Below are 19,577 nucleotides of genomic sequence, written 5' to 3'. Positions count from 1 at the left end.
AACCAGAACTATTTAATATATATATATATATATATATATATATATATATACATACACACACACACACACACACACACACACACACACACACACACACACACACACACACCACACACATATATATATATATACTATATCCTGTATGTAATTTCACTGCTTTGCCAAAGAGATCATGTAAATGTGAGTTTGCACACCAGGGAAAGTGTTGTCTGATGAGACTCCCTAGTGTTTCCCACACGTGCCATGTGTAAAGGCTGTACTGTACTGTACATAACATAATTATAATTAATAATATTCAGTGAACAGGAGACATGTAAATTAATGCTAACGGCATCGGATAAGAAATGTATTTTACTGTGTTTGAAACATAGGAATATTGTTGTGTGTAATTATTCAGTAGGCTGTGGTGTCTGCAGAGATAAAGTAGGACATCTGTAAGTGTGGTTCAGGGGGTCAGTGTATCAGCGCGGGTCACGGCCCTGCACCCTCCAGGGGCCACGGAATGAAGGCCAGATGTGGGAAGCTAATAATGGAATTGGATGTGTCTGTACGCTTAGCTCTGCCTATTCCACGATTACCAGACAAGTATAATCTGCTGGACCAGATGGAGGTATATACTGTGAGGACAGCTCAGTATGTTCATGTGCTGCATCGTATATGCTAGTAACACAGGCCGCATGCTGCACCGCGGACACCATGACACTGCGCAGCGCGGAGCCTCCGCCTGGGAATCACCTGAGTGCCTAATACGCAGCTCACATGACTTACGCAGGGCACGCAGATTAATCCCATGTACTGGGCGGTGATTACACGGAGACCTAACATGCAACAAATCCTCCACCTGTGAACATTTCCATGTAACAGATAAAGCTACAGCACACTGCAGAACCTACGTATCCTGGAAGTGTATCCTCTAACACAGCGCGGAGCCTCCCCCTGAGGAGCACCTTACAGGGATTCTCCATCTGCAGAGACCGATCACTGCATACACTATCTACACATACGGTATGAATAATGCAGGACACTTCATGTATGTGAAACACGTTCACTGCTGCATGCATTACATGTATGTGTAATATGGAGCATCATCTGCTCCATGGATTACATGTATGTGTAAAATGAAACATTCCCTACGACATGCATTACATGTACTGTACGTGTATGTGGAACATTCTCTGTTGCATGCACTACACATGAGTAACATGGAACATGCTCTATTACATATGTGTATGATGTAAAATTGTCTACTGCATGTATTACACACGTGTAGGATGTAACATACTCTAATGCATGGATTACACAAACTGTGATGTAAAATTTTCTGCTGCATGTATTACACACGTGTGATGTAAACTCCTCTACTGCATGTATTGCACACGTGTGATGTAAACTCCACTACTGCGTGTATTGCACACGTGTGATATAAACTCCTCTACTGCGTGTATTACACACGTGTGATGTAAACTCCACTACTGCGTGTATTGCACACGTGTGATGTAAACTCCACTACTGCGTGTATTGCACATGTGTGATGTAAACTCCACTACTGCGTGTATTGCACACGTGTGATGTAAACTCCACTACTGCGTGTATTGCACACGTGTGAGGTAAACTCCACTACTGCGTGTATTTGCACACGTGTGATGTAAACTCCACTACTGCATGTATTGCACACGTGTGATGTAAAATCCTCTACTGCAGGCCTGGCCAACCTATGGCTCTCCAGCTGTTGTGAAACTACACATCCCAGCATGCCCTGCCACAGTTTTATTATTCCCTAATAGCAAAACTGTGGTAGGGCATGCTGGGATTTATAGTTTCACAACAGCTGGAGAGCCATAGGTTGGCCAGACCTGATCTCTGCACTTATTACACACATGCAGGATATAAAATCCTCTACTACTGCATGTATTACACAAGTGTGTGATGGAACATACTCTACTGTAACGGATTACACACGTGTATGGTGGAACATCCCCTGCTACATGTGTATGATGGAACATGCTCTGCTGAATGGATTACACACGTATATGATGGAACATTCCCTGCTACATGGATTACACACGTGCATTCCTATACATATACTTGTAACACTTGATACCCTCAGACAAATATGAATAACTCTATCCCCATATTATACAAGTGCAGGCCGTCTATGTAATTATATCGCAGACCTCAGATATGAGGGTGTAACGTGTCGTACATACTGTATGTTATACTTTCTACAGGTAAGACAAGGCTATTTAATGTGCTTAGTGAATAACTTTTATGCCCAGCCAGACTCTGCCCCCAGGTCCCTATACAGCCCCCAGAAGGGGTTTGGTGCTGGTGGCAGAACTAACAACCCATCAATTCAGCAAAACAGGTCACTTTGGTGGGAGAACATGAATTGGGGCATTGTACAAACAGTTATCTTCCTCCGGCATCACACCCAGACCTCCGCTAGATGTGACCGAGGACTGTAATACACCACAAGTCCTATAAAAACACAGCAAAGACACACACAGGCACAGTTTCATTGTAAAAACCAACCAGTAAAGATTTGCAATGGATTAGAAGCTGTCAGTCGGGCTGCTGGAGAGAAAGCATAACATTTGCCCAAGGGTAACAAACATCAGCAGCCGTCCGGAAAACCTCACATTGCACATAACAAGATATAAAAGTATATTGCACTCACATGAAGTGGCTGTCCTTCCAATCTTCAGAGCTGCGTTCTCCAATGAGGCCGGTCAGAACTTCAGAACTGGATGGCATACCAATTGTCACGCCGTCCCAAGCCACAAGGAGCTAAAGTCACTGCCGAAAAACCACACTTAGTTAATAATGCCCAACTGGCAAGCCCCAGTTACCCCCCCCCAGCCAACCAGAACATCCTCATTTGCCTCTAATCTGGGAGAAAGGTGACGGGGAGAAGCAGCAGAGCAGTCATGGGCCTACAGAGACGGACAGGACCCGGCGGGCTACGCCAGGACTGAGGGAGACCTGAGAGCCAGTCAGGGCATCCTCTCATGCAGCCCTATTTGCCGAACAACACTGGGGCATTGTGGCTTCTCACAGGCTTGACAGTAAGTTATGAGCCCTTTGTGAGCTCAAGGGAAGGAAAACAGAGATCGGAATTTGGCAGGAAAATATAATACAGAATTCTCCTGTCTGAGGAACCTGCAGTTTTTCCCCCTTTGGTGAGAACAATTCGGCATTGTTGAAAAAAAAACCAGAAAGCAAGTTTGACAGATGAAATATAGAGAGGCCCCTTTTAGGCAAACAGTAAACAAAGCACCATTGAGGGCAAATCTTTTCTGTCATGTCCTAAAGATTGGGCTTTTCTGCAAAAGACTTCACAAAACCAGTGGCGACCCCCCCCCCCCTTTCCTCCTCCAATTAACTCCCTATATGCTAGGGTGTCCTCCCTTCATCCCCGGGCTGCAAGGGGGTTAATGGCGACCAGATGAATCAAACAGGACGGGGGATATCTGCCCCTGAAAGACTCTATGGACGGACGAGCCAAGAAGACGGCCATTGTTTACTATAAAGAGCTAATTCTGTGCGAGACAGGAAGACTCGGACACTGGAGATCACTCAATACAAATATGAAAAGGAAGGAAACCGGTTTCGGTCATTGCTGGGGGATCTCTGTCTATCTCCCAGGTCCTCAGTGAGGTCATCGCTGGCAGGAGGCTACATCAACTTCTCCTGCCATAACTATAGTTTGGACATCTGGACGGCCAGCGAACAGTAGGCTATTTTCTTTAAAACTATCTCGGATTCATTTATTTTATCCTAAAATAAAAAAAATCGCTGGAGCCGGCTTCAGTCACAGCGAGTAAGGAGCGGGCAGGGTGCACAGCTGAAAGGATTCTGTCCTGTGTTTAGCTGTGGTTGGTATCTTAGTTATTTGTGAAATAAAGTGATTTGCAGGATGCCAGTAGAAGCCGGGTTTTATTACACGGGGCGTGCTGCATTACAGCGAGGAGCTCTCTCCGCATATAGGAGACGGGCAATTACGTATCCACATTGCAAAATATCAGAAAGTTTCTTTGGCAAAGTGATTTTAAAGCCCGGCGACGCAGCCAGAGTTACTGTACCGGTAGCAAGGTCTACGCAGGATTATTCCCAGGGGACAGGCCGGATTCAATTCCTTTTACCGCATATGCTGGGAGTGTTTTTTTTTCCACGTAGCAGTCAATTAAAGCGATAACCAGCCAGGGTTAGATGTAATAAGATTAGCAGCACATGATCACTACCGCTCTGCACATCTTATACCATGAAACCTCATCTTGTTAGTGAAGTTATGATCTTTCCAAATACTTAGATTTTGTATTTATTTCTAGGTTTGAATCTACATTGATTAAGTAATATAGTAAAAAATAATAATATTGACACTGTATTGAGGCCAGGTACATTTCAGCACAAGCAGGACAGTCACTATACAGCATAAGGGAAGTGGCACTGGGTAGTACCTACAGATTAACACCAAATACTGAGAATTGCACCAAGTAAGAGAAGTGGCACTGTGCATGTACCCGTACATAGAAAATATCACCAAATACACAGTAAGAGAAGTGGCACAATGCATTTACCCATATATACAGAGACTTACACTAGCATACAGAGTAAGAGAAGTGGCACTGTGCATTTACTGAGAATGACACCAGCAATTTACCTGTATGTATACACAATATAATACTGAGAATAACACAAGCAGGATAAAGAGATGTAGCACTTTACATTTACTTGCATATATAGAATCTAAAACTGGGAATTACACCAGTATACAGAGTAAGAGAAGTTGCACTGTGCATTACACCAGCAATTTACCTGTATGTATAGATAATACTGAGAATTACACCAGTATACAGAGTAAGAGAAGTTGCACTGTGCAGTTACTGAGAATTACACCAGCAATTTACCTGTAAGTGTAGATAATACTGAGAATTACACCAGTATACAGAGTAAGAGAAGTTGCACTGTGCATTTACTGAGAATTACACCAGCAATTTACCTGTATGTATACATAATACTGAGATGTACACCAGTATACAGAGATTTACATACACCAGTATACAGAGTAAGAGAAGTTGCACTGTGCAGTTACAGAGAATTACACCAGCAATTTACCTGTATGTATGTATGTATGTATGTATGTATGTATGTATACATACATACATAATACTGAGAATTACACCAGTATACAGAGTAAGAGAAGCTGTATACTGAGATTTTCATCAGAAATTTACCTGTATGTATACATACATAATACTGAGAATTACACCAGTATACAGAGTAAGAGAAGTTGCACTGTGCATTTACTGAGAATTACACCAGCAATTTACCTGTATGTATACATAATACTGAGATTTACACCAGTATACAGAGATTTACACCAGTATACAGAGTAAGAGAAGTTGCACTGTGCAGTTACAGAGAATTACACCAGCAATTTACCTGTATGTATGTCATACATACATAATACTGAGAATTACACCAGTATACAGAGTAAGAGAAGCTGTATACTGAGATTTTCATCAGCAATTTACCTGTATGTATACATACATAATACTGAGAATTACACCAGTATACAGAGTAAGAGAAGTGGCACTGTGCAGTTACAGAGAATAACACCAGCAATTTACCTGTATGTATGTCATACATACATAATACTGAGAATTACACCAGTATACAGAGTAAGAGAAGTTGCACTGTGCAGTTACTGAGAATTACACCAGCAATTTACCTGTAAGTGTAGATAATACTGAGAATTACACCAGTATACAGAGTAAGAGAAGTTGCACTGTGCATTTACTGAAAATTACACCAGCAATTTACCTGTATGTATACATAATACTGAGATTTACACCAGTATACAGAGATTTACACCAGTATACAGAGTAAGAGAAGTTGCACTGTGCAGTTACAGAGAATTACACCAGCAATTTACCTGTATGTATGTATGTATGTATGTATGTATGTATGTATGTATACATACATACATACATAATACTGAGAATTACACCAGTATACAGAGTAAGAGAAGCTGTATACTGAGATTTTCATCAGAAATTTACCTGTATGTATACATACATAATACTGAGAATTACACCAGTATACAGAGTAAGAGAAGTTGCACTGTGCATTTACTGAGAATTACACCAGCAATTTACCTGTATGTATACATAATACTGAGATTTACACCAGTATACAGAGATTTACACCAGTATACAGAGTAAGAGAAGTTGCACTGTGCAGTTACAGAGAATTACACCAGCAATTTACCTGTATGTATGTCATACATACATAATACTGAGAATTACACCAGTATACAGAGTAAGAGAAGCTGTATACTGAGATTTTCATCAGCAATTTACCTGTATGTATACATACATAATACTGAGAATTACACCAGTATACAGAGTAAGAGAAGTGGCACTGTGCAGTTACAGAGAATAACACCAGCAATTTACCTGTATGTATACATACATACATAATACTGAGAATTACACCAGTATACAGAGTAAGAGAAGTGGCACTGTGCAGTTACTGAGATATTCATCAGAAATTTACCTGTATGTATACATAACACTGAGAATTACACTAGTATACAGAGTAAGAGATGTGGCACTGTGCATTTACATATAAATGTACAGACTCTAATACTGTGAATTACTCCAGCATACAAAGTAAGAGGTTGTACTGCGCATCAACCCAGTGTGACTATGCATTTCACGACACATGCTGAATAAGAACAGACACAGAGAATTATGCCCACAACTGTGGGGGTTTTTTCTACAAAACAAAAATGAATACAAAAATGGAATAAAGAAGATCTCCTGGACGCAATGGTGTCTGTCAGACAGGAGCCAGGACAGGAGATTACTTTTTGTGTCCTGTATATGAGAATCTCAATCATTTGCTGCAATTACAATTGTACATCCATTTCCACATTTACAGAGCAGAGAAATATACTGGACGTTACCCGTCTGTGGAGGAAACTGACGTGTGTCGAGAAGGGGAATATAGCCAGTAGGCGTTACCGGGGCAAGGACTGATGAATCCTAAGCGCTGCATAATAATATGGCGCTGTATAAATAAGGTAAGTAATAATTATTTACTAGGGAACCCATTTCCAGCCACTACGTACAATGGGTGTGAGGTCATACCCGGCGCCGCTATATATCGATGTAAGTTCCTCTCCAGGGGTGGCTTGTGAACAAGACTCTGCTTACCACGTCAGCCTGATTGAGTGTCTATGTGTTTGCCAGATGCCAATTGTTCTCCTGACTGACGTGAGCTCTCAGACATGACAAACAGCGCACTTAAAACCATATGTTTTTCAGCCAGTTTCGGTAATTGTTAACGTTCTGAGAACTAGAAAAAGGGACCACAAGGCAATAACGTCCCAGTTAGGATCAAATGACACGGGGCCTTGCACATCGTTTGGAAAACATGAATAGAACATTTTTGCTTTGCTACACCCATCTAGAGTAACAGCCACTATTGTGTGTCAGTCTGGACACAAGTCAAGCCACACCTAAGCCATGCACGGATGCTAAATAATAGAGATTTCTGGACGCTGCACTAAATATCCCTGTGTAATAACGTTCCTATATAACACACGCCTGCAGACGTGTGCCAGAGCGCAGGCAGATAATACACTCCAGAGAGGCTGCATTCATTCAACCTTGCTTAAATGCTTCTATAGTGATTGATGTCAATGAATTTGGCCTTTCTTGTGTCAACACTAAGTTGTGAGGAAGATAAAGCTCTTTCCTCTTAGATTATACAAAGTATCAGTTTGTGGTTTGCAGAAGGTCACTCTCCTTATATTAAATCCTATGAAAAGGTGAGCATTGATTATTCGTATAAATATACATTTCATTATTCTGAGGACACGCGGGCAGTGGAATATTTCTTACAGGCTTGTGCAATATTGATCCAAACTTTTGTTAGAAGAAATTCCTTCGACGTATTGTTTAGAAGGAAAGGTGTTGGGATCCCACGGGATTCTGGATAAAAGTGCAGCTTATGCAGAGATAAGGGCTCTGTGTATTTAGCTTTTTCCTATACAGTACTAGTGCAGTGGTCAGGCCGCTGTGTGGGGCCAAGCGGTTACTGAGAGAGGCAAAAGTGACATACACAGTGTCTGTATATTATAGTACGTATGCAACACTATCAGGGTCACATATCCAGCAAGGCAACCTAGACTCGCACCTAGAACAAATTGCCAGTGCAGAGTACAATGTTGGCTTCATGAGAGGTGGGAAGGAAGGGGGGGGGGTGTTGCTGGCTTTATGAGGTGGGGGCAATGCTGGTATTATGGGAGTAATGCTGGCATTACAGGGGACCATGCAACAATTATGTAGGGGGTAAGGTGGCAAATGTTGGTGGTACAGGGGGCAAATGCTGGCATTCTGTGGGCATATGTGTGGAACACAAGGGGCAATGTTGGGGCAGTCTGAGTATGTGCATTATATCCAGCAATGTCATTCCTCAGATTGCACTAATTCTCTGCAGGGACTTACAGAATGTACTTTTGCAGCATGGTGTGACTCGCGCTGTAACCATGTCCTAATAGTGACATACAGGGGGACACTACCTACATTAATCTGCTCCGAAAACTATTATTCCTGCATGGTCCCCTGCCCGGATTTACCTTCTCTTCTCCATAGGGAACCTTTGCCAACTCCCCTCATCACTAAACCCATGCCAAGAGAAAAGTTCTGTTACCCATAGCAAACACACATTTTCTTCTGCACTAGAAAATGACGACCGGAATATCACTGAACGGTTTCGACAACTCCACCTTTTTACATTGCACCAGATCTGACATGTGCCGAAATGTTTGGGATTTCAAATGCTATCATCACAAACGCAGCCAATCAGAAGAGAGATGGTGGCGACAGGCCCCGCCTCCTTACTCTGTATACAACCAACATAATTCAGCATTCACCTCCGTTGCCGTCTCCCATAAGGAACTCCGCTACAAAGTTATATCTTTTACAGTATTAGTTAGACATGCTTTGTGTCAGATGTAGGTGCGTGTAATCATTTGTTATATGCTAATGAACCGATAGTAGGAGCTTCCGTAAATCACCCTGTGCCAGGCGCAAACAAAAATCAGATCAAAAGATTTAGAAGCTGGAAGCATTCAGCCTCAGTCAATACTAAATAAAGTAATACCAGTTCTAAGCACTGAACTGCAGGCGTTTCTACAACCAGCGTGGGATTAACAGGGCTCCTGGGGCAGTTGCCCGGGGGCACCTACATATCGCTACATCATCAGTATGGGGAGCAACTTACTTTAAGGAGAACTGGGGTTTCTGTGTGGCATAATGTGTACTGGGGGCACTACAGGGAGGATTTATACATTATACTTTTAAATAACACCTCCAGTAAATCATTTTAACAATTCCATTGGTAGCAGTCCCACCCACCTCCCCCCACCACCACCACACAAGCTAGTTGCCCTGGGGCCCTCACAAACTTTAATCTGGCCCACATTGCTGGTGACAGACAACACGTGAATGGGAATACAGAACACATTTGTGGGAATCACAGAAACGTACCTATGTTTCGTAGTCTGGTGGATGTGTCTGAATTTAACACTTTAATGCCAGGGGTGCACGACACATAATAATCTGGGTCAGCTGCCGGCAAGGCAGTGAGATACTCCGCTGCAGGATAGGCCACCTCTTCACTCAGGGCTGTGACCCATAATGATTTAAAAACTTGACTTCTCTGCTGAGAAATTTCTCAAATCACCCAAGACAGTAACACAGAAGGGCTCAGTGCTGCCTTTACAACGCTCGTGTATGTTTTTATAGGGCGAAGAGGAAAAGGATAATACAGATGGAATGCGGAGGACAATAACAAGCCATTCAATCAGAACAAAATCCTTTTGTAAAACACAGAATAGAAATCAGCACTGAGATCTTTGTATGCTTAAAACAACATCGCCTCGTTCTCTGGATGCTGAGCTCTCACACAGCTGCGCTACTTTTAAATACTTTTTTTCTGGAGCGTGTTTAAAGCGCAGGGCAGGTTTGACGGAGACTTCGTGAAGGAACCCACTGGACTGAGAACGCCTTAACTGATTTCCTGGTGTGATTAAGATGGGCGATAAGCTGGCACATCATACACCGCTACACAGGGTCCTTTTGGCTGGGATTTAATGTACATGTTAGATGGCAAAAAGTGTTGTAGAATAATGATATATCGTTAGATATATTGGCCGTCGGCTGTGCTGCATGACCGACACTATATGTCTGTCTCACAGACATATCGCTCGTACACACTGGCTGACAGACCTGCGATATATCGGCCATTGTGTACAAAACTTAATGTAACTTTCTCATTCATGTATCTTTTTTTTTTTTTATTATGATTTTTCATTAGACATCATAGTTTTGTCTCAGTACCCTAACCCCCTAAGGGCCAAATTCAATTAGAAATCGCGGTAATTTACAGCGCATTTTTCACGGCTTTTACGTCGGTTTTTTTTACCGCAAAAAATGTTTTTTAGTGGGTATGCGTGCTCCCACGATTCATCAATTCAAGTACACATTCGCGAAAATGGGATTAACGTTTATTATTGGTTATATTAAAAGTATTTTGGGTACTTAAATTGTGTCAAATGGCTGTTACAGGATTTTAGTGAAAAAAATGATAGAAAGCAAGTGTTTTTAATTAAAGTAAGTGCTAGAATAAAATTGGGGTATATAAAAATGGGTATAGGTATATATTTGGGTCATTTTACGCCACTTTGAAAAAAGTTCCAACAAAAAAGATTACTCCCACCTGCGAGCCTAAAAAGACGTGTCCCACTCATAAAGCACCCCAATGTACCTGTCCCACACTTTGCACCCCAATTTCCAAAATTTTGCATTTTTTTCAACCCAAAAATGACATGTCATTATTGGCCAATTAGAAATAAATAAAAACTTCTAAGTACCTAATTAGTCATTGAGGTGGTGTACCGGGGGTTCTGAACCAAATCCCGACATTTTTAACTTAAAATAGGGATTTTCCCAAGTTTATCACCTACTCAGTGGTGGTGAATTTAAGTTTGCGGTAAAATTACTGCGAAACCGTTTCTGCGGACAATTGAATAGGCACTTTTCATAATTTGTGGTAAATTCATGGCTAAATCTCCAAGTCTACTAGTGAAAGTGCATTTGACAATATAACAAAGCTCCTGTAATCCGTAGCACCTTATAATGCTCTGCGTGAATTCTTCACGTCTCTGAATATAAAGAGTTAATGATCCCATAGAGAGAGAATGAAATCTGGGGTTTACCTGCTCTGCAGTAGAGAAGGTGAGAGCTCAGACCTAATTTCTTTTCAAAGTGAATTGACACGTGTCAGTTGAAACCTTCAGCTCACAGCTCACAAGTAGATAGGTCATACATCCTAAACTGCTTTTTATAGTCAGTGGCAGTTTATGAACATTAATACTAAACAAACAACTTGGTCCAATATTACAAGAGAAGCCGAAATGTGGAGAGTTACATATGTAAATCTTCCCAGACAAGGACAGAACCTTGCAGAAACCGTTACCCTCATGAATGCCCACTCAGTGACACACCCTCACTGGACTATTATAAGGTGTGTGTCCAGGGTGGGGGTGAACCCTCTGCATAAATAGTTAACAAATGCTGGTGCCTAAATGGTTAAAAAAATAAGTCTACTGAGAAAAACACACTGATGAGCGAGAATTCTGCATTTTGGATATTTGCTATTTTTGTACGTTGTTCTAATGCGTCTATTTTTAGCCTGCAAAATAGTCAGCTCTGGGTGGACATTGTAGACAGTGCCAGTATTTAAACTTCTACTGTGCCGGCTAGAAATTCCTCCAATGTGAAATCAGAAAACATCCGCCCGACGAGTGATACATGTTTTCATTTCGCTTGTAAATTAATGAGTAATACTCGTTACTCATCAGAAATGTGGACTGCGGAAGTGATGAGACCCGCACACACCACAGGCTGCACCACGCAGGCAGGTCCCTGCTGTGAGGACTTGGTGGGAGATGATGACGGGTTCTCCTGACACTAGCAAGTAAGTTGGTATATTGGCCACATCGGCTGGGAGACGTGATTGGAAACATACCACACTGCTCCAGTGATATTTCCCGATCATATCCGAGTCTTCCACTGTGTGGAGGGCATTACATAAAGTTACAGTGTAAGGGATACGACTTCTTGATGTCACAATATACCACTTAATTGCCTTTCCCTGGGTCCCACTTTCTGCCACTGGAAATCTTTCAAGTTCTTTAGACATCATTTATATTAAACCCCTGATACTTCCAGATTAAAAGTTCTAGCAGGTAAACTAATGAGTATGAAATAGATTCAGTCTATTGAGCCCAAACTTCCAGGAATTCAACTGTACTGATCCCCAAGGCGACAGCTGCCAATTTAAACCCAGGGGACCCCAAAAAGGCAATATGATAAATTCCCTGTGTCTAACACCGCCATAAAAATCCTCTACTAATTATAGCTAGAGGCCACGTCTTGTACAGAATTCCACCGATTCTCTGCCTTTACAGTAGAGACCCCTTCCCTATGCTGGATATCTTCCGAGCTGCTGTTCTGCCTCTATCACCCAGTATTAAGCGTGGCCTGGCACCATGACACATGCATGTTCCGTTTATGGGCATCCCGTGCATGTTATTACTGTAGTTCGGCAGAACTGAACTTAATAGAGCATTCAGGCTGCAGTGAACAGAACGTGGTTAGGAGACACATGACGGTTTTATTCTCAGAGATAATCCCAGGACTCTCATTATTGCAAATTGGCGAAACAAAATCTTGGTTGCTCTTTGTTTATAAATGATTGTGACAAGAGCTCTCCCTCCATCACAGATAAGCACAGAAACAGTCTGGATAAAACATCTGTATCGTATCCGCTCATTATGCAGGAAAAATGTAAACACGAGAGTATGGCGCTCAGCCGCCATCATAAATACGGCGGAACGCTGGGAGGTAGGACTAGAACATACACCCAACAGCACACACAAAAGGTAAATATCAGATGAAGGCCAGACAAATATTTGAAAGGCAGGAAAAGTTCTACATCTGCCTGTTTTCATCTCTCCGCACAGGAATGTCACAGCAGATGTTTCTGTCACAGAGAATGCACATTATTTGTAGGAACAACATGCAGACTGTTCATGGAGAGATGTTCTAGATCAGAGCTGGGAATACAGGTCAAGGTGATATCGCAGGACTTGACGTTACATTTACTGGTCTTTCTGCAGATATTCCCCCCCGCCCCGGATGCAGACATAAATGTGCAAAATAACTTGTGTTATGTTACCAGATAACCATGTATAGAACAACATCCGGGGACCGGATATTCAAGTTGATCGCTAAATGCATTTGTTCGCTGTGCAGTGATGAGGCAAAAAAATGGCACTTCTGCGCATGCGTATGCGGCACAATGCGCACACGCGACGTACTATTACAATGAACAATGTAGTTTCACACAAGGTCTAGCGAAGCTTTTCAGTCGCACTGCTGGCCGCAGAGTGATTGATATGAAGTGGGCGTTTCTGGGTGTCAACTGACCGTTTTCAGGGAGTGTTCGAAAAAACGCAGGCGTGCCAGGAAAAACGCAGGCGTGGCTGGGCGAACGCAGGACGTGTTCGTGACGTCAAAACAGGAACTGAACAGTCTGAAGTGATCGCAAGCGCCGAGTAGGTTTAGAGCTACTCTGAAATGGCACAAAAAAAAAACTTTGTAGGCGCTCTGCGATCCTTTCGTTCACACTTCTGCTAAGCTAAAATACACTCCCAGTGGGCGGCGGCATAGCGTTTGCACGGCTGCTAAATACTGCTAGCGAGCGATCAACTCGGAATGGCCACCATTGTACAAGAAAAAATATACACTGTCGCCAATATCAACCATTTCGAATTGTAACACCACTTATGCATAGATCACAGTCACTTCCTTAAGAGAAAATGAAACTTTCAGTAGTAAAATAATGCAAAGTAATCCCTTGTGGGTGCACAGGAGACAAACATGTGGAGGCTGTAACTAGGGATGGACATCGCATCGAGATGTTTTCACTGTGACGGTAGTGGGTTTTACCATTCGATGGTGGCGTTCCGATGTTTGCCGCCATCTAATGGTAAACATTTCATGGTCCCGCCCCAAGTCCCATCCCCGGCTGCCATACTGCAGGGGGTTGCGCATGTGCAAACAGGATTTTTGTTTTTTTTTGCGCATGCACTAATCATATGATTTTTAGTTTCTTCTATCGAATTCTTTTGATGCGATTGTAAGTTACCATTGCATCGAAAGATTAGATGGCGGAAGCCCAGCCATCATTTGATGATGGGCTTCCGATGTCCATCCCTAAATGCAACTGATCAGGGGGGAGGGAGAAGACTTCAGCCAACCAAAAAAAGCAGAGAAAAGACTGCAGCCAATAAGGGAGGAGGGGGTGGGGCAGGGCAGGAGCCAATCAGACAGCCAAAGCACCATTATGATAAGAGTTTGAATTCCTGAAAAGTAAAGCAACAAAAACCAGATTCCTCATGTATGGACTCAGACAACAGTTACCAGAACTCCAAGCCCCAAATTAGAATGTACTTTGCATTTTTTAAAGGGAGAACTTTGTAGAAAGTAGAATAACTTCAGCTCAGCGCTGATTTTCATATGAACAGCACATAATTATATGATAATGTCAACCCAAGGTTCATTTTGAAAGGCCTTGCACATAATTACAACACTAATAATGATTATTATTATTATTATTAATAATAATAATAATAAAAAACAACAATAATAATAATAATAATACAAAGGCCATGTAAATAGCACATTATAATAATGGACCTTGGAATAACTTATTCAGAACTGAATAATCAATAAAGAACTTGTTCTTCGTTTAAAGATATTTACAGAGAAAGCATTGGGAGCAAATGTATCAATTAGCAGAAACTCATCAATACGCCTCTTAGCTCTGAAGTGCTCCTCTGGTCAGCGAGGATGGCAAATTCCATTAATTCTCCAAAAAGATCTAAAAATTGGCATGTAATGTTTCAAGAGCCCAGTGGCTCCATTCTTATCCGAAAGCGCATGCGCGGCTTCACCCTCCCCCTAGAGTGGGCTCACCGCGTACAGTAAATGAGTGATACTGTAATACCGCAGAACACGGAGCGTTTTACCTGCATCTGAGGAACAGCAGCAGGTAACTCACAATAACGCCCCGACCCTATGAATCACCATTCCATAAAGGAATTCCTTCCTTGAGACGACTAATTAACTGGTTAGTACGGTTATTCCTGCAACACATTGTTTTTCTTTCCATATTTCCATAGCTCTTCTGTGCTCTTCGGATATGTCTGTCTACCATCAGGGAGGGCTGTTTATTTCAGTGGCCTTTGCAAACTACATAACTGTGTTCTTGGGATGTAGCGGTATCCAATGCTGACAGTTTGTCAGATGCATAGGGTTCCATGGCCAAAACAGGAAGGGGTGCAGGAAGTATTTAGAACTACCTTGCTGCATTTCACTGATTCATTGGATGTGCTACATTGGTACATCTGTTAGTCAATATCTGTGTAAGAAGGGCTCCGAAGCAGCGGCTGCGACAGTTTATCATGCAAACTTCTGGTGTGATTAATCTGCGACTTCGCACAAGTGTAAAACCAAATCCAGCGCGGCTAATGTCGCAGCCTAATGTCTGAGGATGCAAGTGCACTATGCAATCATTGCTACTCAACGTTTCATTTATATTACAATCAAACATCATATAAGAGATTTTTTTGCATAACTTTGGCCAAAGTTGTGGGTCTGCAGACCACCGTCCAGGCCACCTCATCGGTGATAAAAGTTTTTTTCCTTTACTTGTGAATAGTAGGCTACAAGAACATGTTCTGTAATCCACAGCAAGCAGATTCCTTCTTTTCCCTGATGCAGGTTAGAAAATTAAAGCAAATGATTTTCCACCGTGATTAACAGTATCTCAATTGTCCTATAGTTCCCCGAGCGAGAAATATTCAGGTACTATGGCTATGAGCTGCCTGTATGCCAGATGTTCGTGATCTTATGGTCCAGAGGGATACGCTGGGTCACAGCACCTCTCACCGGCTCCAAAGGTGCCAAATTATTCTGCAAGAAAATAAGGTGCACTGGTTTCCCAGGGCTGTGTGTGCCATGTAAAAGACAGACTGGGTTATAATATCCATATACACACGCACAGACACCTGTGGAAACCTACTGAATGAATTACTGTCATAGGATTATCGCATCTCATATTCTATTTGGATTTGTATCACGTTGAGAAGTGGAGATAAGGTGCTTTTGTTACACAGCGGCGCAGCAAACCTGATTGAAGCCAGGGACTCCATGCATTGTAACTGGTAGCATTACTGTGCAAAACACTGTCCTTATCTCTCCTTTGTTGCTCCTCGTAAACACTTCATTACATTGTAAATAAAGCTATTTTCACCCAGCGTGGTGCTGCTAACACTCTCAGCTCCAGACGGTGACAATTGCGGAGATGAGATAAGATGCTCCGGGCTACAGTATACAGCGAAGCACAGACTACAATGTAATTATATCTGATTACTGTACGAATGCCCAACTTCACTCTCGCACAATGTGACAAGTCCCAACAGACAGCCAAAGACGGAGCGCAACAAAATAACCATCCCCTACGTATGTACAGTACATACATACATTTGTGTGTGTATGTATATATATATATTTATATATACACGCATATACATACACGCACACACACACATACATACTAGTGTGTTTGCCCGCAGCTTCGCTCACGTGAATGTCTGTTTTTGCTCAAAGGAACTAACTTTACAAAGACAGTAAGTAGTGCCATGTAATATTGTGATGTATATTATATATTTTATTCATTGATCGCAAAATTCCTTTGTGAACAATATTTGCAGTTTTTCCTTCAGGGATTAGCAGAGAAGATGTGCGAGCAAACTGGAATTGAAAAGGGAATTTGTTGGGGATTGTACGTGGTATAGACACAATCTCAAATGCGCCACATCCCATTAGAGTCTCTGCTTCAATTAGGTTCCTCTCAGAGCAGTGCACTCACTTTAAGTTGGGTTCTGTTGCATAACTTGGGCGGAGTGAAGTTCCGCAGAAGCATGACCGGAACACCAGCTTTCAGAGCGCAGTGTTCTCCTCTCCTGATGTCACACTGAGATCATACATACCTCAGCTTCTTTCTAGGTCACTAAGGTACACAGCAGTGAAAACGCCATCCAAACTCATCCCGTAGTTTGCGTGATGCCGGAGTGACCATACACATAAATAAAAATTCAGGTTTTTGTTTTTTTTGCCTCCATTGTTCATAAACTAGAAGTATGTTTTGTAAAAAAAAAATAATTGCTATGTACAGACACAACACTTACAGTTATATTGAATATTGTAACGTATAATACACCCAAGCACAGAACACTTGATAATAATTCATTTAATAATAACGATGACGGCAGCATTTACCCCACTCAAGCATCATACTGTATTCGTCATTATGACGTGGCTGAAGAATAGAGTGAATGTTGCATTGCGTCTACAATGAGCGACAGGGCATCGCGGAACACTGGAAACAGTTGGGCAGATGTATTAAACCAGTGATAAAGCAGTGATAAGTGCAAGTTGATAACGCACCAGCCAATCAGCTACAATATGTAAATTGACAGTTAGGAGATGATTGGCTGGTGCGTTATCACTTCTCTAGGCTTAATACATCTGCCCCATTGCATTTATTATACATGATTTCGGGTTTAATACTCCTGTCCCCCATACAATAAATACACAGCGCTTCCCACCGAGAAATACAGGACAGCGTTCTGCCTGATGCTTGCAGGCGTTCTAACCTAATGTCTCAGCAAGGCCGCACTGTGGCCAGGAAAGAGTTACTATTTGGCAATAATGGCTATTCCCTGGAAATAATGAAAGGAAAGGTCTCTTTGGGGTCAAAACGAAAATTAATTTGGTGTTTAAAAAAAAAAAAAGGCTATGGCACAACCAACTACGTGTAATGGTGAGGAGCCAGGAACGGACAATATCTCATATTGTCCTGCGCACCCACGGTATTGCAGAGCCGCTGGCGGCCAGGGTGTGGCGGGGAGGAGGCGTTATTTCAAGCACTGCTCTGGCACAGGGTACGCGATCTCCTGCTGTCATTATTTTCCATGGTTTCCATGAATATTGAAAATATTGGCATACAGGAGACACATATTTGCATCCATTCCGTAGCTTTCTTATTTAATTTGCCAAGAGCTGGGGTACGTGTGCCAGGAGAGGGCTGGGGCTGGGGGCTCGGGCTCAAATATCTCCGACACATTAGCCGTGTGGGTGAGGGAGTACGGCAGCACCTCGTCGGCCCTTATTTTCCATCTGAGAGATGTGCGATAGGCTTTGAAGACGTCGGCTCACAAAAGCTCAGTAATAACAAATATACACAAGTATAAATATAGACATAATACAAACGCTTTGATCTCTCAGTGCTGGGAGCCCAAAGAGAAAATACATTGAATATTAATTTAGTGTGTCTAAAACAGAAGATGTAAATGGCTGATGTACAGTAGCGCCAGCCACGTACGTGAGGGATATTTACAGAGAGGCGCGCTGGTATTCACAACACGCGCTTACAGAGAGCTCGGCTTTTATTGTCATAATTAGATATTCTGCTTGAAATACTGCATATGTGGTAACGTGAATAACATGACAATTTCATACCTCGGAATCTGCCAGCAGATGACTATATAAAACAGACTCTTTTCCCAACCCTCGTTACACGTAATTGTATCTCACCGACAGCTCGGGAGATTGGCCTAAACATAACCAGTGGGTAAAAATAACCACAAGCACACAATGCGTATCATCTACAGTGTAGCACAAATATCGGGAATTAGCTGCACCTATAACACGTGTTTCACTGATTACTGCATGCCTGGATTATATTATATTTAACAAGTTTTACGTCAGCTTTTCTAATACAAACCCCACGCCTGAACATCTAACAAGAAATCCGCACACATATAATACACACAACCATGGACCCTACAAGCAACAATACGGAGAACGCTGTCAGCACCATGGGCACCCCAAACAGGTATGCTGACTCATGGAAGAAATATGCGGGCGACCACCCAGGTATCTTTGAGAAACTATCAGGACCTCAGCTTTATAAATGATCTGAATATTGTTTGTTGGAGCGGCCCCTGAACTCTGACCTCAAGGCAAACTAACAGTCCAGTATTTAAGGATATCCATGATTGAGCACAGGTATGGGATATTAGATCTGCAGGAAACTCATGGATAGACAACAGGTCAACCCCAAATAGTTGACATGCAAAAGGTCGACATAGTCAAAGGGTTGACAGGGTGCAAAGGTCAAGGTGGAAAAGGCAGACAGTAGAAAAGGTCGACCGGTACAAAGGTCAACACGACAATGGTCGAAACATGTTTTTTAAGTGTTTTTGTGTGTCATTTTCTATGTTTAACCAAATGTGACCACAATTAGTGTACCATGTTGCCCGCCACACTTTGGGCAGGTTACTGTTCCCAAATTGTAGTCCACATGGATGA

The 19,577-nt window shown here is 42.2% G+C and overlaps 1 protein-coding gene across 12 annotated transcripts in view; it reads right to left on the bottom strand.

The window, feature by feature from the left end:
- SOX6 (SRY-box transcription factor 6) overlaps positions 1-19,577 on the bottom strand; it is a 560,806-nt gene that overhangs the window by 401,172 nt on the left and 140,057 nt on the right. Inside the window, exon 3 of one of the 12 annotated variants that reach the window (XM_063946464.1) lies at positions 2,678-2,796. The exons of 10 other annotated variants lie outside the window; for them this stretch is intronic. In XM_063946464.1, coding sequence (XP_063802534.1) covers positions 2,678-2,754 — 77 coding nt within the window. In that variant the 5' untranslated portion in view covers positions 2,755-2,796. Of the gene's footprint in view, positions 1-2,677; positions 2,797-19,577 lie in introns of those variants that run through there. One more of the 12 variants, XM_063946466.1, reaches the window with a different exon arrangement.

Source organism: Pseudophryne corroboree, chromosome 11 (genome assembly GCF_028390025.1).
Source record: "Pseudophryne corroboree isolate aPseCor3 chromosome 11, aPseCor3.hap2, whole genome shotgun sequence".
NCBI classification, from domain to species: domain Eukaryota; kingdom Metazoa; phylum Chordata; class Amphibia; order Anura; family Myobatrachidae; genus Pseudophryne; species Pseudophryne corroboree.
Note: the sequence above shows the minus strand (reverse complement) of the source record. Positions and strands in the feature narration are given on the sequence as shown.